At 41.1% G+C, this 22,731-nt stretch overlaps 1 protein-coding gene across 1 annotated transcript in view; it reads left to right on the forward strand.

Annotated features, from left to right (window-relative positions):
- Positions 1 to 20,944, forward strand: part of WWTR1 (WW domain containing transcription regulator 1) — a 42,217-nt gene extending 21,273 nt beyond the window's left edge. Inside the window, exons 2-6 of the mRNA XM_088171160.1 lie at positions 941 to 1,068; positions 10,791 to 11,020; positions 15,482 to 15,615; positions 16,130 to 16,242; positions 17,318 to 20,944. Coding sequence (XP_088027286.1) covers positions 941 to 1,068; positions 10,791 to 11,020; positions 15,482 to 15,615; positions 16,130 to 16,242; positions 17,318 to 17,514 — 802 coding nt within the window. The 3' untranslated portion in view covers positions 17,515 to 20,944. The remainder of the gene's footprint in view (positions 1 to 940; positions 1,069 to 10,790; positions 11,021 to 15,481; positions 15,616 to 16,129; positions 16,243 to 17,317) is intronic.
- Positions 20,945 to 22,731: the final 1,787 nt, after the last annotated feature.

The following is a 22,731-nucleotide window of genomic DNA, read 5'->3' on the forward strand; positions in this document are numbered from 1 at the left end:
TGGAGACCCCACTCAAGTACAGACAGTGGCTGGTGAGTTGGTTGGGCTTGGAGCCAGGCAGTCCCTTCATAGATGCCAGACCATTGGTTGCTTTCACATGCTTCCTTTTTCTTTTCTTGTTTCAAATAGAATTACATGCTCATCCTTAAAATGCTGGTCCTGTTACGTTTCTTACAAAACAGATATGTTTCAGTGTAAACTTTCAGTTGCAACAAAACTCAAGTTCTTTCACCACTGAAATCTGTGGCCAAAAATATTTTAGTGATGATTTATAGTTACTTCACTGTAAAATTTATGTGGATTTGTGCATGACTCCACTGTTTTCAGGGCAATACATATATATGAGAGTTTGCATACTGAAATGCTAGGTATGTTGTTAACTGCATTACAATACAAGCTCTTAGTGCCTTTACAGAGGTCACGAGGCTGTCATCTGCCTGGTGTGCTAGTGGGAATATATGCTGGTATTTTGGAGACATCCAGAAAGACTCATTTTCATAGTGTGGAAAGCAACAAAGCAGTTGGATTTGGCAAGACAAACACCTGTCTTTTCAACACTCAGCAAAATGACTGTTTCTGAGTGAGGAATGGCCATTTATTGAGTATGTAGAAGAAGATTGGTAGGACAAGAGTAAACAACTTTCAGACAATTAAATTATCTGAAGATGAGTGTGTATTGCAGATTTTCAGTATGACAATAGAATTTAACAATTGTTCGAGTAAAAGTAATTATTTAACAGTAGAGCAAAAGAAATTAGAACAGCAGGGGCAAAAGACAGAAGAAAAAGTAAACAACCAGATGATAATTTCAAGTGGGTGAGGGTGAGATGACAAGGGCAGATGCGGAATAAGAAAAACAAACGCTTTCACGGCCTCATGCTTAACTGTTTATATAATGTACAAGATATTTTGTGTTAATCTTGTCTCTTTTCTTTCTCAGTCACATAGAAAAAATTACAACGTGGCAAGATCCTCGGAAAGCCGTGAGCCAGCCCCTGGGCCAGGGTGGCCAGCACGCGGCCAGCCCGGCGCCGCACAGAGCCATGGCCACGTCTCAGCCCAACCTCCGTGAGTACTGGGGGGCTCTGGTTCTGCTGGCAGCCCTCACAGGCTGCTCTCCCCTTCGTTTCCTCCATTTCCCCCTCTCTAGGCTTGGCAGCAGGTGGATTTGTACTGTTTGAGGTAAAGTTCTGACACCTATTCTAGAGTCTCCGTGGCTCTTTGGTGTAGTGTTAGACATCGAAAAATAAGTTCTCTCAGTGCTTTTCTGTTCTGAGGTGGTAAAAAGCCCCCACAATCCCCCCTGTTGGATAACCTGCCCACAGTTAGCCCTGTGTTTCTTCGAGTCAGAATTTGTAGCTGGTTTGCTTGTTTGCTTGGTTGTGGTGGTGGGGCTTTTGCATAGTGAGGTTCTGCACTGGAAGCAACTTGTAAACTACTAAAAAGTCTGCTTTGCACTATGAATTACCCCCAAAATTCTTATAACTGGTGTGGTTCCCTTGCTGTTTCTGTTTAGCACTTCAAGTGTAAATTTAATTGTCGACATACATCAATATGATATTGCCAGATTTAAGCCTTAGTGAAAATAAAGCCGTGGAAAGTCTAAAATTTTAAAGAAAATTTGTAAATGTAAGAAAACATTTTAATGAATAATTGAGAATTGTAAGTAATTCCTAACATTTCACTTCTGAAGCTTTAACTTTTCTACTGCTCGAGAAGATGAGAACAGGTGAGCTTACATGCTCAAGGTCATGAAACTATGTCCAAAAGGCAGGCTTAAAAACACAGCAGATTCTTGTTCTGGTTAATTTTTGGTAAGTTGATCTCATGATTTCCTGATTGTCCACTTGCTGTGTGGTTCATGAGTGCTGTCTCTTCACATCCAAGGAAATGCTGAACATTTGTCTGCTTGCTAATGGTCACCAATAGAAGTAGTGCAATATTTACTTTGGTCTTAAATTTATAAGAAACAGGCTGACCTCTGGGGTAATTACCTTCAGTGCTTTTTTCTGCCTTTGTCTCATCACCTGCCTTGCTGGCACAAATGCAGTAAGAGTGTTGGTTATGGTACAAGATGTAATGGGCAGTAGTAAACCATGATGTGAGAGTGGGTATCTGCTGAAGAAACCTGAATAAAATCTGAAAGGTTAGGGTGTCTGCAGAGTGTCTTAGCACAAGGCAAAACCAACAACTGCTCTGCTGTGGCTCCAAAGCACAGCTGTGTGTGGGTCAGGCTGTTTATAGCAGGGCTGCAGTGGCCAGGAGGTAAGAATAGGACAGCAGGGGTTTTGTTCATACCAACTCCTCCACTTCTCTGAACATCTGCTACTTTGTCCCTAGTTAAAAAACAGCAGTGCCATAAATCAGGACACTGTACAGAGCATTTTCCCCCTCAGTTTATTAGTGGAAGTGAATGAAAGCCAAATCCTGGACTAAAACACATGTGTAATGAATTCTAGAGGAAGGTCTTTCTTGAGATTCAAAGGATTAGAAATAAAAGTCTATACCTAATGAAAAGTCTGTTCTTGAAGGTATTTCAGGTGCCCAATAAGGGTATTTCCACAGACTTCCAAATCTGTCCCATTAAATACAATGTGTATTTCATTCAGTACTCTTCATATATATACATATATATATGTATATATATATATGTATGATGAGGTTCTGCTTTTTGTGTAGGTATATATGCAGTTCTTGGCATAGTGGTTCAGATATATTGATTGAATTTCCCACTAGAAATAGTCTGTAAAAATCTACACGGTGTCTGTATTTATTTAATCCAGAAAACATTCCATCAGTATGTCTTGGTGAGCTTTTTCTCATTTTGATGGCTTTCAAAGGCACACTAAATGCGACACTATTTTATTAAAAAAAATATGTCTTGTAAGATTTAATCTACAAAGTGTGTATATGCATGTGTATACTCATAGAGAAGTTACAGAGAAGGGTTGCAGCAATCTGCAGAGAGCACTGCAGCCTCTGAATGTTTCAGGGAGCAGTTTAAAATACATGTGGCTGTCGTTTCCAGGCTAAAGGAGAACGTCTCTAGCTTTAATTGCCACAGCCAAAAGCAGGGGGATTTCTGCTGCTCTGTGCTGGCAGCAGTGGGAATGCTCAGCTCCTGCTCTGCTCCCCCCTGCAGCCAGAGCCCGAGCCTGTGCCAGCATCTCACAGACCTGGCAGCAGCCCTGGGAGCTGGACACCCAGCAGTGACTCTCCCCTGGCCCTAATTTTGTGACTTTGCAACAAATGAAGTCTGGGCGTCTGTCATTTGCCTTAGCACTTTTTTTACTGTAGGAACTAAAAGCAGTTTTTCTTTTGAAGATGTGCCACTTAAAAGAGAGGGATTTAAGTATTTCAGGTCTGCACTTCCAATTGCTAACACATGTGTTTTCCTTGTGCATCTTATGAAGAGGAGGAAAATATGGTTTGTTTTGTTGTTATGGTTTGTTGCTTTGGTTTATAAACTCCTTTCAGCAATATTTGCTGGGAATTGTACAAAGGCACTTACAAACATTTTATCAGAGCACAGAGTGTGGCCAAATCATGCTATGCCTGTGTTGGAGGCATACAAAAGCATAGAGTGAGACTTGGTTGAAGTTAGTAGTCATACTTTTAAAAATCTGCTGTATTTTTCTACCTTTTCTCTTACTATGGCTTTATGTTGCCTATTTATGAACTATAAGTGAACACTCTGTTAGTGTCAGTTTTCACACTAACATTTAAAGTGCTGCTTTTTAAATGTTACAGAGCAAAGCCATCAGGTGTTTTTTCCTTTGATGCATCTTGTTAAATTTACAGAGAAGTAATATGCTAGGCAAGTTTCTGTGCTCGTTTACACACCACCACTAAATTCAGTGACATTTCATGAATGAAAAGGAAAATATGTCACATAGATTGAAAGCATGTTCTTAGGTTAGCATGTATTCAGACTGGTTCAATTTGTTTCTTCTTAACATTTTACCATCGTTATTCTTCTAAGGGCCATTTGTGGCAGGAGGGATTTCTGTAAGTGCTTGTTTTCCTCCCTGGAGGAGGAGAGCAATCCTGAGGGATCCCTGAGCAGCTGCAGTGCCCCAAGCCAAGGCTCACCCTGTGCCTGAGCTGCCTCCATGGCATCCCCTGCTCTAAAAACATTCTGGAGCATGGCTTTGAGCTGCATGTGGCAAGATTTAGAGGAAAAATTAGGTCCTTACAGGAGTTTATTTTGCAAGATTTTTTTAATTAAATGCTACTTGTTTTGCAGTCTTTATTCTACATTATGCAACACTCCAAACCATTGTTATTTCCATCCTTCTCCCTTCAAAGTGTTTTAAACAGATTTCTTTTGTGATTGTACTCTTCATGCAGTGGGTAAGCACAATCTGTTCTTCATTTAAATATTTTCCAAATTTAACAATTTGCAACTTTACTTTGCCATAAAATAATGAACCCCTCTAATAGTATTTATGTTTTCTGTATAAGTTAGCTTGAATTTATATGTGATTTCCTTAAAAAGCTCATACAAAACAGAACGTCCTATCTGCAAAAAACCTTGGAAGACTTGTTGCCCACGCTGTGGCACAGTTGGATGTGGGATTTGGGCCTTGGAGCAAATAGCAGCTGCAGGGCACAGTTGCTCTGTGCCCCACGTGAGTGACACAAACGTGTGTTGAGCAGTGCCCAGTTTGCTGGTTTGGGAATTTTGGGCACTGCCACTTTGTGAAAGGCCTGTGAGTTTGTTTGGCTGTGGATAGGGGCTTTCAGTTTATCTAACTGTGGTTAAAATTGGTGTTTGGTCTGACTCAAGGCACCACAGCCCAGCCTGGTGCCACCACTGTCCCCTCTGTGTCTCTGCACACTCCAGCAGCAGCAATTTCAGAAAGCTGTGCCTGCTGTTAGCCCTTCTGTGTGCTTCCTCAGGCTGTGCACAGAGATGGGGCTGATTTAAATGCTGCAGTTTCTTATGACCTGGCTGCCAGGGAGGGAGTGACAAGGTCTGGAGCTCAGGGACAAGCTGTGCCCTTCTAAGTGTTAGAGCTGAGCCACCTTCTATTACCCTCTCTGTTTTCTCCCTTGCAATGCATTCGTTTCCATGTAAGTTGGGACAAGAGAGTCTTTCAAGGTCCCTGCTGACTGGGGCTGTTCTGTGATGATGGCTGATATTTAGTATCTACTGACCCAGGTAATGCTGCCTTCAGAAAATGTACCTGGATCTCTCTTAATTCTCTACACTGACATGGTAACTTATAAATATGTATTCTCTTAGGTTCTGCCATAATGAATTCATTAATATGCACATTTGCAGGGAAAAAAATTCCTAAATAATAATAATAGTTCCAGTGTTCCTGTACTCTGTCTATGGAGCAGATTGTATTACTTTCTGTCTGTGCTACTGGTTTATCAGCTGTCTGCTAGTCACATCCTCAAAGAGGTTTGATGAGAACCTCATTAGTGGCCTCATTCAGGGGCACTGAATGGAGGGACAGCTGCTGGGAATCAGCATTGATGTCGTGAGCTCACAAAGGTGGAGGTGCCTGCTCTGAGGTGAGGATTTCTTTGCTGGATGAGTTTCCAGGCTGAGGTCTTGCACGAGTCCTGGCTGTGTCCATGACAGAACATCCCTGTCCATCCTGGGGGAGGGCTCCAACCCAGCCTGCTGTGAGAGCAGGGTCAGTGGTGGGAGCAGGGCAGGAGCTCGGTGCTCCCAGTGTAGAAATCCTTTGTGGACAGCAGAAGGTCCTGCTGTCACTCCCGAGTGTTGATCAGGAAGGAGACTGGCACCACGAAGGAAACGCTTGCTCTGTCATCAGCACCGAGTGTGGAGCAGTTTCAGAACATGTCACACACAAACACTGAAGAATGGAGAAGAGTTCCTGGCAGAGGGAGAAGGGTGCCACATGTGCTTCAATTTGCTCTTGACATCTCCACTTCCACGTCATCAGATTATGTGTAAATACTGACTATATGAAAAATAGCATGGCTCATCTCTGGCAGAAGCTGGTAATACCTCCACTTTATAAATCAACCAGTTCAGGCAGAAAACATGGAAAGCCTGATGTTAATTTGTTTAGGGTCAGTATATGCATTGATCCTAAGACTTCAACTACATTTACTTCTTGTCTCGACCTCCAGGTGAAGAGCTATTTAATTTTTGGTTTTCCCAAACCCAAGGAGAGAACCTTGCCTCAGAAGGTGCTGGCATGACCCAAGTGATAGAGGCAGGATGACTTTCACTATTAATTCACTGGTTCTCTAAGATGAAGGACACTGGGTATTACAGATTAGAATTTTTTATTGTGAAGAGCCTCTGATGCTTGTTGTTTAGTAGAAAATCATCCATGGATCTAAGAAGTTTAGCTTTCATCTGTATTGCTAATGGTGTTTCAAACGGGTCTGGACAACTGGGATAGAACTTTACCTCTGCTTTCATTTTTTTTTAACCAGCCAGGAAATCCAATCAATAAAACAATGCCAAAATCCTATCTAGGAACAATAAACACATGAACCAAAGTTTCCATATCCTGCCATGATAAAAGAGGTGTAACTACTATTGTTTAAGGATGATAAAAGGCAGTTTTGGTAACTATGTCCAAGCCAGTCTCTGGAGATAAGAACACAGAAACTCCCAAAAAACCTGATGATATGAATTTTAGTGCTCACTAATGTCCATGAAGAGTGTTCACTAATGTCCAGGATTTTTCAAGTCTTGGTTTGCATTGGCTGGAAATCTGACTGGAAATGTGTGGCACTGGGAGGAACATGTTTTTCCCTCTCTGTAGTCCATACCCTCATACCACCTGCATGGTGGAAAGGCTTCCTGTTCCAGGTCATTTTTAATTACTGGATATCCTGGAAGAAGCAAACACAATTCATTTGTGATCCGTGGAAATAATCCTGGCACCTGCTTCTGGGGATTGCTGACAGGGGAGCTGAAAGCATTTTAGAGGACGTGCACGTTCTGTGGGAGTGAGAGTTCTGTGATGCAGCTCTCAAAAGGAGGAGGGGCGTTTGGTTGTTTGCAATTAAAACCTCTAAAGTGATTTATCAGGCAGATTTCAAATGGAGTAATTTATTTATGTTTAAGGACACTGGTTAATAGGTCCAGAGTCTAATAGGAATTAACTTCAGTGTCAGGTAAATTAAATCAAAGGACACACACCTTTAAACCAGCAAGTGACCATCTAGTAAATCTGAAATGTTAAAGGTTGGTGTGTTCAAAAGAAATGTTGGCATTTTTTCAAATTCTAGTCATTTCAAATTTTGACACAAAGAAGTTCCTGTTGGTGTAAGCATTTCCTCTCAAGTAATCCAAACATGTGCCAGTGCAAGAGTGGAGGGCTCATTTCCATAGTTTCAAAGTGAATGAAATACAAAACCTGAAGATTGCATGAAGCAAAAGTAAAAATTATATATATATTTATTTAATATTTTAAATCTAACAGTCATCAGTAATTAATCATTAGCAATAAAGCTGGCTCTCCAGTCAAGCAGCCTCCATCATCACTTTTTTTTACTGATTTATTGTTAAAAGTGCTGGCAGAGTAAATCTGTAATCTTTTAAATAACTTCCTGCTAAATCATAGCTTTGGTGTTGCACCTGCAGGTTGTTTGTATTGTTTTTTTTAATCTTAAATCATCGAAGATTGGAAAGATTAGTTCAATGTGAATATCACAGAACTTAGCAGTTGAAACTGTTGAGAAATCTCTGTATAGCTATTTTCAGCTCAGAAATCTGAATAAAGGAGTCTCTGTGCACTGGGATAGTGCAACTTTTTGCCTTAATAGTTTACAGATTTTTGGAACAAAATGCACCAGAACTGAAAAGCAGCATTTTTTGCTGACCTTGTTAGAAGGCTAATGCTTCTTTCTGGGAAATAAATGAAACAAGCAGTTCTTTGTTGGCTGGAGTGATAAAAGGAGGGGAGCCCAGTCTTTTTTTTTCTTTACAGTGTCATGACTAAGTCAGAACTGTCGTATGGCTGGATTAATTTTTTTTTTTTAACCATTGTAGACATTTGTTTTTCATCAGACTGTGTGAAACCTGGCTAGTTCATCTGAATTTGGGTCTGGGCTGTCTATAAACAGAGCAGAAAGATCCACAGTTGCATCCAGACACTTCTGACACAAACAATAAAACTCGGTACAATCAGTCCAATGTGTCAAAAATGATTGACACTTGCATGTTTTAACTTCTGCAACTTGCAGTGTCTCTTGTCCACAAAATAATCCCTGCCCAGTATATATCCAGTAAAGTCAACAGAAAGGTCAATGTCAGAAAACCTCATTCACTAGGATATCATTATTTATTTAAAAGCAAACAAAAGCAGTCAAATCATTCTTTTATTTTTCATCTAACTGGAAAAAGAAAACCACTGGGTCTAGCTTGACGTAAACTAAACAGTTGCAATTTCATGGACTGCAACAAAACTGTGGTTGCATAGTTCAGGTTTGGAACTTAGCTCTGTATTTTTGCTCGCTTTCATTTGGGCTGGATAATTGTGTAATGGCTGTTTATTAAAAGATTTACTTCACTTTGCAAAATAAATTTGGTTTTCCCCCAGAGAACTGAATTCAAGGCCACCCTGAGTCTGTGTGCTGTAATGACAAATACTTTACTTTTCTCCTCTTGTGTTAGACCTAGTCTCCTTTACCACAGAGTGATAGATTTGAGCTTTTGAATATTTTATTTCTTTGCAGAACTTTAGAAATGTTACACTGAAGTCCTAGACCCTGCCTAGTGAATTGAAGCTTACTGAAGGCCATTTGTTTCTGCTTTGTCACTTTTTGGCCTCTGAACACCAGCACAGAGGTCCCGAGGCTGCACAGGGCTCTCTCTGCCAAGGGTCCCTGGTGGTCTCAGGGTGCTGGGAGTGGGGTCTGTGCTGGGCAGCCTAGCTGCAGTGTGAACTGCAGCTTCTTCTTTTTTAATCCAAACTCCATTATATTCCTCATACCATTCAAATGCAAGCTCAGAACTGAAATATAAATGAAAGCAGGCATTACTAAAACCTCATAAAGAGCACAACAGCTGTGCCATATGATTTTATCACAAGGAACAGAGATTTGTAGAAGGTCATTGCTTGTTATGATGCCTAGAAAGGCTATGCATATCATTGTAAGCCTACCCTTAAGAAAAGCAACTTATTCTATTCCATTTTTTTTTTCCTTGTTTGAAAATTTGAACAGTGAAAATTGGTAAAGCAGTAAGAAATCTTAGCCCTGTAACAACTGTATCATCACACTTCCACACTTTTTTTGAAGAGTCTGGTGTTCTGCCTGTGTGCTGGCGTTTGCCCAGGTGGGGTTGCAGGACAAAGCCTACCTGCCATTCCTTGCAGGGTTGCATGTGAAATTATATGAAGATCTAGCCCAGGTCTGATAGAATCAGAACCATCGAATCATTCGGGTTGGGAAATCCCTCAAAAGGCCATCGAGTCTCACCATTAACCCAGCACTGCCAAGGCCACCACTGAGCCCTGTCCCCCAGTGCTGCAACCACCCAGCTTTTAAATCCCTCCAGGGATGGGGACCCTGCCACTGTCCTGAGCAGCTGTGCCAGAGCTGGACAAACCTTTTGGCAAATAAATTTTCCTAATCTCCAGTCTAAACCTCCCGTGGGATGGCACACTGGCATCAGTCTGTGCAGTACTCTCCAGAACACCTGGTTCTGGAAACAAGTCTCAGAGATGCTTTGGATCTGCCTGCGTGCTTTCCACGAGGTCCAGGAGGATTTATCAATGTGGGCTTTGCACCACCTACAGGTAGTAAAGCTGCCCTTAGATCCAGAGATACCCTGAGTTATCCTGTACATAACTCAGGACTAATCCACATCTGGTCCATGAGCTGGGCCTGATCTGCATCAGTAATAAATCTAACCTGGGTCCTGAACAAACCATAGAGTTAAAATGTTGAAAATTCACTCCTGGCTTGTTTGGAGCTCACCTATGCTGGATGCTATTTTTAGCACCATAAACAGGAAGAAATTTGTCTCAGTAAGTCAGGAGTGCTAGCTGCTGTCTGAGGTGACAGGGCATTCTATGAGTTTTGTGACATATTGGCACCAGAGTGACACACAGAGAGCTACACAGACTTGCAATTTCTTTCATAGCAGTTCTGTGAATAAAAATGTCCATCTCACAGAGAATTCTGCTCTGATTTATAGTTTCTGAATTTGATCAGAAAAGATGATGCTGATTTAAGAAACATTAACAATCTAGACAGCATTCACTTGCTCAGGAGCAGCCTTCTGTCAGCAAGTGTAGGGGTTTACCTGGTTAACCTGGGTATAACTCAGGTTTGCTTACTGAAGGTCCTGTTTCCAACCCTGCTATCTGTGATGTTCTTCCCCTGTCAACCTTGCAAATATCCCACCGAAGGTGGGGGATTGATGAGTCATATCCTAACAGAAAAGGTTTCAATTGTTAATTGTTGGAAGTCACTTCTCGTAATAATAGTAATTGATTTAAATCTGTCAATATAGAAAATATTAAGTTGAAATATTTCTGCTAGCTTACTGCCTATTATAGGCACACATTTTTAGGAATTTTCAATATAAAAAGCGTTCGTGTAATTTCCTAGTTCATTAGGTAAATATTTGAACATACCAGGGTAAATATAAATACTTGCTGTATTGTAATTATTCTTGTTTGATACATCAGAAAACGCAGTTGCCAGTGCAGATCTTTGCAGGTGGAGTCGTTCTCTCGGTCGGTTGAGGAGCAGTAGTTGCAGTGGCAGGTTGCAGTGGGTGGGCAGCGTTCCTGGGGCAGAGCTGTACCCAGGGCGCCGCGCGTTCTCTGTGTCCGCAGTGCTGAACTCGCCGGTGCCCCCCGGGCCAGCCCTGGCGCAGCAGAGCCGCCCCCCGCAGCCCCCAGCCCTGCTGGCCCTGCCCGGAGCCCTGCCCGCAGCCCTGCCCGCAGCCCTGCCCGCAGCCCTGGCCACCCAGCAGCAGCAGCAGCAGCAGCAGCAGCTCAGGCTCCAGAGGATCCAGATGGAGAGGGAGCGGATCCGGATGCGCCAGGAGGAGTTACTGCGACAGGTAACGCCAGCCACACTCCCACCCTCTTCTAGAGCTTGTCGCTCATTGCACCCGCATTTTTAACACCTACAGGTAGTAGCTCTGTTACTTTATGTCTAGACTAATTATGGTTTTATGGAAGGGTTGCCAAAAAGCCGATATAAACAGGTAAGTTCATTTTTTTTCTCAAAACTAGCACTGAACAGAACACAGAATGCCATCAGCCTTAAGTTACTGGCATCTTTCTTACCAGTCTTTCTTAATAGTCATGTAGTCAGATTCTGTTCTGTGTCTGTGAACAGCTAGGGCAGCTAACACTGATTCATGTGCAGTTTAACTTGGTTTCCATAGGAGACCATGTTCATATTTCACTAAAGGAAGAACATATGGAATTGTTCTTGACTCCAATCCCTACTCTCTTAATTTACACCCTTTGCCTTTTAGTTAAAGTAAAATCTATTTACATCTTACATTAATACCTCTGATCTGAAGATTTTCCAGAATTGGTTATTTGTGGATGTTTTGTTTATTGTTCTGTTTCTTAGGTTTCAGCTCTATATAAGGACTCATGTGCAAAATAGATATGTAACTTCCTTTATACTGCCTTAAGAAAATAAAGTTTTAAGAATTGTGTTTCATCTGTTACAGACGAGTCCAGTAGTGGTGTTGTGTTTTCGTGGCATAGTAATTGGATGCCTTAGTGGAAAAAACATAACCTGTTTCTCTCAGAAGCAGCATGAGAAAAGTACACTTTATCAGGAAACATTTGTGGCCTTGCAAATGCTGCAGTTAACAGTTCTAAGTAGCTTTAAAAATGGCAACTTTCACAGGAGTAAGGTGGCAGTCCCTGGCATGGGCAGTGCTCTCAAGTCTTTTGTGTAGCTTCTCCTTTCCCATCAGAGATGGGTGTGAGAAGAGAGTGAGGATATCTGGGGCTTAGTCATGGTTGTCATCATGATAACACGTTTAGCTATTTTTACTCTCTGGCTCTATCCTTGATTAAAGACAAGAACAAGTTAGGCTTCAAAACAGTAGTGCCATTAACACAAGACAGGGTTTTTCTGCCTTGCTGACTTTGATCCATTCACAGCACTCACTCAGGACTCCCACTTACTGTGCCAGCACCACCCTGGCCCTGTGGTGTTTGTTGGAGCTGCATGAAGCAGTACAGCATCACTTCGCATTACTAAAGTTTTGACAGCTGGTAAAACTCTTAGGGAGGAAAGCAAGATGCAGAATCCCTCACCTTCCAGTAACCTCAGAGTCCTGAGCCCTGGCAGCTGAGGCACAGTGAACCCCTCGGGCCAGCAGTGCCCAGTTACTCCAGTCCTGAGCCTCCCTTGCTGGTTTTGCTTTTCTAATGTAGCCTGAGGGATAAATGCTGAGTAAGGGTGTGTGCTGCTGCTGGTAGCTGTGGGGAGGTGCAGAGGGTTTGAGTGAGAGGGGAAGGATTCCTTGGAGGGTCACAAAGCTCTCAGCCCAGCAGCAGCTGCTGGCTCCCCACAGCCATTCCTGGCAGCAGCTGCTGGGTGGAGCAGCGTGCCCAGCTGGGAGCTGCTCATAGCTCTGCAAGCTCTTGGCTTAGGGAATTTCTTTCCTTCTTTGTCCTCCTCGTCATGTAGTTGCTAAAACCCTAGAACTCTAGATTGAGTACATGCAAGAAGGGCAATTTCAGAAAACCAGTATGATAGCATTTATTTAAAGGTTTCCTTGCTCACCTTTCTCATTCTACAGGGAGTTAATGTTCTTTTATACTAGTTTGGTTTTGCCAGCTTTCCAAAGGAAAAGAGAGAATCTTGCTGCTTAAGAGCTTCTTGGAAATGGAAGTCGGTGGAGGTAATGTCAGTCAGAAGTCTCTGAAAGGTCCTGCAGAGAAGATGCCCCAGCACTTCTCAGTGTGCTCCAGGGCCATTATGCTCTGTATTTGGAAGGGTACAAATAGTCCCAAAAAAGCAACACTTCTCAGAGGCTTCTTTCCGGTCCAGGGGCTCCTATTGCATAAATTGTCCAAAGAAGCTTCCAGAGACTCAGAAGAGGCTGAAGAAGCAGTGGAGGAACATGCAGAGGAATATTTATCACTGTTTTGTCCTTGGAGAGTTGGTCTTTACTGGCCTGCTACAACCTGGAGAGAAAAATGTCCCACTGTGCTCCTTCCACTGCCCAGCCTGGCCAAGGCTGTGATTTACTGGTGGCACAGGCAGTGTCTACATCTCTTGCTTTCCACCCTAAGTATGAGGACTGGAAGAAGGGGAATGGTATCTACCTGCAATGTAAACCCACTATAAAAATGCTCTCACTCATGTCTTCCAGCTGGAAATGAGGGTTTGGCAACTAAGGATGGAGCTCAGGTCAGTTCTGCCAAGGAGAGTTCCAGGAAATGTGACGAGAAATTTCTGGGCTTGTCTGGCACACAGCTAGAAAAGGGTTTACATCAGAACTGTGTTCTGAGGCAGAATCATTCAACTCACTTTAATGCTGTGAAGTTTTTAAAGTGTTTTGAAGATAACTACTCACAAGTTTTTGGCATGACTTTGTGATATCAGACTACCGTGGATTTTTAAATTTTATTTTATTAGTTATTTTGACAGTCCTTTTTGGGTTTATGTATATCATAGAGCCAAGCAGGTCATGAAGGCGTTTGGTCCTTTCTTAGCTGCATGCCAGAGATGGTCTCTGCTGGCCAAAGTGGAGGGACCCTCCTGCATTCAAAGACTGAGAGCTCACGGGCATGGCTGAGACTGTAATATTGCCACTCACAGGGCTGCAGGACAGCTCTGCTGGTTTTTGTCAGATTTTTATCCTAGGGTAGGAGATTTACAAATATTCTTCTTAAAAACCTTGTAGTCATGCTTGGAATAGAGAACAGGACACGATTGGGCATTGTTAGTTGATCCACTCCTCCATTTCCATTGCTGTAATCATGTCAGAGGAGCAGAGGAATCTGACATCTGTAGCAGTACTAAAATTGCATTCTGAACAAATGACCTACAGCAGAACATGTGTCAGGTGTGGTGCAGCCCGTGCTCTGTCTGCTTCCCCAGCCAAATCTGACTCCAGTGTGCAGGACTCTGTTGTTCCACATTTTAAAAGTACACATGGAGTTAATATTACAAGCAACATGCAATATGTTGAAATAAAGACATGGGAGGTGAGCCATTCCCCAAGGGAGAGTAGATCCAGTAACTATAATAAATGTGGTGTTTCCTGCAACAAAGAAGAGACAGGAAGTTAGATTATGTAACTGATAGTGGGAGGTTTTCTTTAGGGTGCTGCAGGCTTTTCAGCTTACAAATGTTTTGCTTTGGAAGGCCTGTCTAAATCTCTTGTGGCTGTAGATGTCATTCTTATATTTTAAAAAAGTACTGAAAATATATGCATGTAGATGGCTGGAAAAGACACCTTCTCCTTCTTTGAGGTTTAGATGTTTTCACAGACTCCAGCTGATTAAATGCTAAATAGAAATGTTACCATTAAAATTGTCACTTGACATATTTAATCATAAGCATAACCTATCATACATAAGCTATTAAGAATCTTAAGAATGTTTGTTCTTAACACTTGTTAACTACTGACACCATCTAATGTAAATGATAATTTCTCAATGAATAAATTGATAATTTTGTTATAAAGGAAACATTGCATTAATGAGCACCAGTATGTGTTACATTGTTCATAAAGAGACCAGACCACTCCTCCTCAATGAAAAAAAAAAAACAGAAAACATATTAAAACATCATATTCTAGCCTTGAAAACCTGTTAATCCTTTCTGTACTGGGGAGACTGAATGATTGATTCGGAGGAGAGAAGCTCTCTACTAGCATTTAAATGAAATATTTATTTTGCTTGTTTCATTAAAAAAGAAAAAAAGTTGAGTAAATTATGGTAAACACAGATACAGCTTTATTCTTTTAAGGTCTTAGGATTTTTGTTTGGAACATCCCGTTGAAGAGTCAGACAACCTCTATATAGAACTGTGCACCACTAGATGTCATGGGTGTTTTGCAGAGATAATGCTGGAAGAATTTCTTTTTCAGGAAGAGTTGTGAATTGTTTCCTTTGCCTCTGATTGCTTGTGTGTCATCCTGCAGATAGCAGACGTGGGACAGGTCATTGGGCAAATGCTTATTATGAGGGAGAGTGTTCACTCTAAAGATCATTGAATCACAGTCTTGGTTCCAGTGGTTTTCTTGTTTTCTTGGTTTCCAGTGGTTCAGTGCTTTGTGGCTGCTGAGTCTCAGGCCTGGCTTGCAGACAGGTGGAGCTGACAGATTCTGTGCTGCTTTGAGCCAGCACAGGTGGGTGTGAGAGACACAGTCTGTCTGCAGCATGATTTTCTTCATATCAGTGTAAACAAATACTCATCAGTGCCATAACTCAGAATTACTTTCCTTCAGTGGATATGTTATGTTCACTTATTACAAGACTACAGTATTTCTGAGCTGTTGGAATAACCATTCCCATGTATTTATTTGTCTTTTCAGGAAGCTGCTCTTTGCAGACAACTTCCTATGGACTCAGAAAACTTGGTCCCAGTTCAGACAGCTGTGAACACCCCTGCCCTGACCCAGGACATGAGGCCTATTACAAATAATGGATCTGATCCTTTCTTGAGCAGGCACGTACATTCTCCTTCATTATGCAATTGCTTCTGCTGCCTTCTCTACACTGTTACAACTGTCCCTCTAAAATAGTCCCTGTATCATCTTTTTTTTGTGTACTTACTGCAAACAGGGGCTGTGACTGAGTGGCTGACCTGAAATCTTTCAATTTATGCTTCAAGAGGAATCTTAGAAAAAGCAATACTTTGTGACAGGTGGTTTTAATTCTGTTGTTAGTGTATGTAGAAGACTGGGTAGAATAGGTCTGTTACCTAAGCATAAATACACACAAATTTTTAGGCTGTCAGAACTGACTTCAGCTAGAGAGTTATACATGCATGTGTGTATTTCAAAAGCTAAGAGTGGCCTCAGTTCAATTACTTTGTTGTTTGGGCTGATGTGACCCAAATATGATGCTGGCTGAGCAGTGTCTCCATGGCTCAGTGTCTGTTGGTGATGTGTAAGCTGCTGTGCTCAGGAGCTGTGTCTGTCACAGCCTCTTCCACTGACTTTTCCTGTTTCCATTTGCAGTGGGCCATACCACTCCAGGGAGCAGAGCACAGACAGTGGCTTGGGATTAGGGTGCTACAGTATCCCAACAACACCTGAAGATTTCCTCAGCAACGTGGACGAGATGGATACAGGTAGAATACTCGGATTTAGCTTCAAGTGTAGTCCAGTTAATAACTTTGTATTATGGCTAGTCGTGTTTTACAGCTGCATAACTGAACGACGATCTCTGGCTTTCCTACCCCAGAGAGCTGACTGAGACTGTGGGAGAAAATGCCTGGAAGGTGCTTAGTGCCCAGAACGTTCTCAGCTTTAACTTAGATCCAGATTCTGCCCTTTTCCCTTAGACTGATATTAAACAGAATAGATAAAACCTGGAAAATGCGAGCCTTAATTTCTGTTTTCATAACACTGTCCGTGATAGGGGAAGTAAAAATATTGTTTTGGGTTCCATGTACAAATCAATACATTTTCTAACTCTGGGAAATCAGTCTTGCAAGTCTCTTACATTGGCAAAGTTGTATTTGCCTTCAAACAGAATGTATGTAGCTAGCCTACATTTTGATACGTATTTATTTTATGTTAGTGTCCTCGTGGTGTTTAAATAATTTACTAGGAAATCAAGGTTTTTTTCAGAGAGTGAAATTCTCAGCATTTCCTTGCCTAAACTTTCTTTTGAAGTCATCAGAAATTCGGTATTATGCAGAGAAAGAAAGGTTTGTCTATTAAATATTTTCATGCTTGTCCTTATTAATTTATAAAAAAAAAAAAAAAAAGAGTAGTGTTACAGAGCTGAAGTGCTGTAAAGCCCTTTTTTCAGTTCTTTCCTATGGCCAGCACTGCCCTTGGTGCAGAGATCAGGATGGAGGTGTAGGCTGTGTCAGGATGTGTGAGTGAGGGTCCTTTGCTGCTCCAGGAAACAAACGTGGAGCTGTCCTGCTTCCCAGGTGGATGGCCAGAGCTGGATGCTTTGAGCACTGCTGGAAAGGACCTTTTGTGCTTTTGAGATCCAACCAAGGATGTGAAATGTGTTCTTGGAAGAATGTGTACTCTGCACCTAAATACAGTTTTGAGATAATATTGTGGTCAATTGGGGTGCTCACAAGTGCTCGTGGGAAAGGGGGAATCAATTTTTATGTCAATTCTGTTGTTTTAAATTACCCACAATAGGAGCTTGGTACTTCAAACGTTATTCTTTACTTTTCCTAGGAGAAACTGTGGCACAGACAACAATGAGCATCAATCCCCAGCAAACACGTTTCCCTGATTTCCTCGACTGCCTTCCAGGAACAAACGTTGATCTTGGGACTCTGGAGTCAGAAGATTTGATCCCCATTCTCAACGACGTGGAGAGTCAGTTGGAGTCAGTGCTGAACAAAAATGAGCCCTTCCTTACCTGGCTGTAATCAAGCAATGGTTATTGGGCCTACAGTGCAATTCAGATTTCTTTTTCCTCTTGAGGCAGGCACAGATTCTCTGAATAGCCTCAAGAGATACAGCATACTGCCTTATTGACTTTTGTTACAACATCTTTATGGTCAGTTTAATATCTGTCTGGATTTTTTTTATACTAATTTAAGTATAAAATACATATTTATATATATATATATATATATACACACATATCTTTATATATATATATAAAATACATACATGGATATATATTCCTTAAAAAAGCCCATACCATTTTACACATCTGTGTAGTTTTTTACCTTTTCAAACCAGGCAGAAACACTTGACTTTTAGGACAGTAAGTGGATGATGCTGGTGCATATCCCTGACTGATCTCCTGGGTACTGATTGACATCACAGACCCTTTGGGAATCAGAAAAGGTCACTTGGTTCAAAAAAGTGCAAAGCATCAGGACATGAGGGCAGTTTTATTATTATGTTTATGACAATTATATCAGAAGCATTTTTAAAATCAACTTACTTAAGCCTTAAAAATCTTTTTTAGTTCTTAGTAACTAACGAACTGTTCTGTACAGAGTACAGGTCATATCTGACCCATATCAAGCATAATAATTCCCATTATATATCTGTGAAGGCATAAACAATACTATAGCAGTTTCTTTTTTTCAGTAAATTACTCTGTAGTCTTCAGAAAATAATTACTTCCAATCTCAAAGTACCAGAATTGTTTAGCAGCATTTTTACACTACACTATTTTTACAAAATAAACCAGGCTGGTACTGACGGTTGCCTTTTAAAGACAAAGAAATGTATTATAAACAAGCATTTTTTTTAAATTCTTAGATTTTTTTAGATTATTGTATTAAGCACTACAGTTTTGTAACTTAACATATGAACAAGCAATTTTTTATATCTATAAAATCTGTGGCAAGTATCTTAAGTGCAAAAGTGTTGTTTTAAAATCGGTTTTGGAAAGTGTGGCACAACTTGTTAATGTCATATATAGGGGGAGAATAACCTTCCTCATACTGTTTCCAGTGATGTTTTTAACTGACAATGTCAAAATACATGTAGTTGTATACATGAAAAAAACCCAGGAACTTTATAAGGGCACTGCTAAAGCAGCATTGGGACTCACCTGGTGAAGCTGCTTAGTTTTTATGTCTTTCACTTACCGTAACTGGGACATGAGGCATGTGCTGTGTGGTTTTACATGTCTTATATCCTACAAAATTTCCTTATCAGAGGTTTGGGATTGAGAAGACATCAAGAAGATTAAGCCTGCAGTTTCCCTGAAATGCAAATGAAGTCCTGAATATTCTTAAATGTTTAGCAATTATTTATAATTAATGGATTTAAGCATTTTGTATTGAAAAATAGGTAATTTTATGAAAGGCATTATAACTTTTCTCTAAGCTTAATCCAGGCTATGGAAAGAGAAGAAGAGATGTAGCACTGAGTGTAAACGTGTGTTTGCCAGGTCTGGTAACACTTAACAGGATCTTACTGATGTGTCAGAATATTGACCCCTAAAGACTTTTTCCAGCTGGTTGGGTGAAGGTAGATAAAAGGTCAGTGATGAAGTGATGGGAATACAGAGTGGATGTGGAAGATGAATGATGAGGTAATAAATGAGAACCTTGCTGGGAAGGATGGCTGCAGACAGGGAGAGACAGCAAATGAATCCCTGGTGTTCAGTGAGAAACGTGACAGAAGCACTCAGTCCAGAGTGAGTGTCTGTGAGGAACTGCTGAGTGTACATCGTGTCACAGGATGGAAAATAAAAAGCACACACACACTGAAATTTTGAAAAAAGAGATGTCAGGCAAAGACCTACAGTTGTGAAATTTTATTACATAATAAAATGTAGCTTTTAAAAAATGTTTTTGGGTTTTTTTTTTAATAGAAAAAGAGATGTAACAGCACAGTTGTGTCTGCACAGAATTTAATTGCTGAATGGGCATTGTGTTTGTTTTATTCTTTTGAGGGATTATTAGTTGGGTTTTTTTTTAATTCTTGCTAGTTTTGCTAACTGCTGAGATAGCATAAATGTCTTTTCAATGACCAGGGGACCGGGCAGGGCTGACCAATATTACTGTAATTAGTTTTAATCTCTCTCTTTTAAGGATTTCTTCAGGTTGTCAGCCTAAATGAAAAACAGATGGTCCTAAGGCTTTGTTCTGTAGTACCATGACTGATGTTGGTAAAGAATTGGAGATTTTCAGGGAGCCCTTGGTGCTGGAGTGACCCAGAGCAGCTGTGCACCTGCGAGCTGCTGGGGCCCAGGTGAGCAGGTCATGGTCACAGAATGCACTTTGTTCATGGCTGGTGACTCTGCAGCACAGTTTGTCAGAACAGGCTGTTCTTCCTACGGGCAAAACTAATGCACCTTTCTGGAGAAATCACACAGGCATTTCTCAGAATTGTGAAGCTGCAAGCTTGATTCCTTTTTTATTGGTGTTTCTGGTGGTTGAGTGTCTTGGTGCAAAGACCACAGAAGGGTAAAGCATTCATAAACCATGTTTCTGTGTTACTTCCACAGTAAACCAGCAGCAGATCTGAAACAGGCAGGTGCTGTGTCGAGCAACACTTGAGGCTGAAACAGCTGCCAAAATCTTGGGTTAGATCTTTACCCAGTCTTGAAACAAATTCTGGTTAAAATAAAAGTGATTTTTTACACTGTCAGCTTTTAATTTTTGTTACTGAGATGATGTAGCCGATGAAGTGCAATGACAATAAAATCTATTTTTCAAAGTTACATTTTTTAAAAAATGTCTGGCTTTAAACAGGCTTATGGCAGAACTTTGCAGTATTCAAAGCACATGTAAAACGAAAATAAATTTATTGTTGACAGTACTTCACTGTACTATTTCAGGTTTTAAGCATTTACTGTACTCAATTGTACACTGTCTACTTCTAGTATAAATACAAGCAATGTGCCAGGTGGACAATTTTGCTGTGACTATCCCTGAGGGGGCATATGTAAGTCGTGGTGATACAGAAGTAATGGGACATGGTTAATTACAGTTTGTATTCTGGTAATACTGTTAGAATGTAACTTGGGGAGGGATTGGGTTTGACTTTTTGTCAAAAAATGCTGTTTGGAGGAAGGGAAGGATTTAAATACATATTTTAATTACAGAAAAATGTGGGTGGTTGTCCAAATAAATTTGTTTCCTAATACATACATCCATGTACATGCTAGTTCTTTAACTATTTTATTTACTTTTTTCATTTTTTTATATGACTTGTGTGAGCATTTGTTTTTAATTTTTAGTACCAGGCAATATATTGTATTAGAGGCAATCAGATCAAACTGTTGTATCCTGGGTTTGATTCTGTTTTGTTTTGGTTTTTTTTTTTCTTTTTTTTTAATTATTTCTTTGGTCTTTTACATGAAAAAATACAAATGAACTTGAAAGATTTTGGATGCGTATCAGTTTTTTAAAATAATTTCTTTAGGGGAGGGGGTAGGTTTGAGGGTTATAGTATGGGCTTCCCAGGGAGCTGTAAAACCCTGCTTAGAATAAAGGTGCAGAATACTGTTCTGTGAAAAAGGCATACATTTTGAATTAAAATATTCAATCTTATGTTGTATTCAATTATTCATACGTGTATATGCATATTCAATATGTATATTCAATTCAATATACACTTGAATTAAAATATGGGGGCAAAGACCCCACCCGTATCAGTGTGATGGAAGAAGCCTTCCCAGCCTGTGGCAGCTGGAATGACTCCAGGCTTTGGCATTGTTTGCCTTGCAGCTGGTTACACCGGGAGAGGAGACAGGTGAAGAACATTGCAGACTGCAGGGCTGCGAGAAAACGTCCCTTGCTCCGGGCTGAGCAGACTTTTTTCCAACACTGTATGTTACTGCTCTCCTTCAGAGATGAACGTTTTGCAAAGAGCCTCCATTAATGCATCATTCCCCGAGAGGTGGCACTGTTTTCTGCTTAACATAGAATTTTTCTGCAGTGTATTTGTTGAAGACAATCAAAAAAGAGAACAAACTGTACAGAGCTCAGCCGTGCAGGGGCTGAACCGATGAAGTGCATGGCTCAGAATCACATGTTGTCATCGGAGTTGTTCACTAACCCCTGTGTATCCTTTTCTGGCATTTCTCAGCTGAAGCAGTGCCATGCAGTGTCCAGGTTGCCATGCTCTCAGCACTCTGGTCACCCAGCAGCCAGTTTTTATGGGTGAACAATGGAGCTTCAGCCAGCATGGGCATTTCTGAGATTTTACAAAGAATACTAATATTCTTTCTTTTGGCTACTATTATTTTTATTTCTGTATTAGTGTGTGCTGATATTTCTGCACACTGTAACACAGCGTGGTCTTTAAGGTGGTCAGGTTCCTGAGGTCTGGTAACACTTTATCCCTGTTTGTGGCTTCTTTTTTACCGTCATCTTTCTGTCCCTTCATAGCACTGCACTCTCTTTATCTCTGCCTTCTTTTCCAGAATTAACACTGGCTTTTTACACCATTCTCTGTTATGAGGATCTAGGATTAGTCCCTGTCCTTGATTTTACTGGATGCTTTGTGGAGTAAAAACACAGAACAATCTCCAGTTACTGCAGAATTGACACTGCAGATGTGATTCGCTTGAAATTAAGTGCTGGGGGAGAGCCTCAGATGTTAGCTTTAACTGAATAGATGTGGGAGCACCATTGTTGGCACTTCAAAGTATGAGTTCAGCTGGCCTGCTGGTTCTGGCTCATTTACCTTTTTTCAATACACCTGAAGGCCAAGGTGTGCCTGCAGATCACAAGATGAAATGTGTGCCCCTTGTGTCAGTTCCTGCCCTATCTTAGCTCGTGTGAGAGAGCCCTCGTGGCTGGGTGTCTCTTGGAGGCAGCAGCTCATTGATTCTGGCTTTGGGTATCATGGCTTGCTGCCTGTTATTTCTTATCCCATCTCCCACAAAGGTTTATGTGCTCTGTTTATTGATAGATCAAAGCTGTACCCTGTGCAGCTACCCATCCCTTTGTTGAAGGCTGATGAGAAACACTCCTTGTTCCCAAAGGCTTCATATAAACCAAACTACAAATCCGAGATGAGGTGCAGGACAGCTGCTCACCACACATGGAAGAATAGATGTGAGATGGTTGCACAGCGTGTGTTGAAATAAAGGGGGCCCTCAAATTCCTGGGAAATGCAGTAGAACAGGTGGGGCAGACAGCTGTTTCTGCAGAGGTTATTTTTGC

This window comes from Sturnus vulgaris, chromosome 10, assembly GCF_052056855.1.
Source record: "Sturnus vulgaris isolate bStuVul1 chromosome 10, bStuVul1.hap1, whole genome shotgun sequence".
NCBI lineage: Eukaryota > Metazoa > Chordata > Aves > Passeriformes > Sturnidae > Sturnus > Sturnus vulgaris.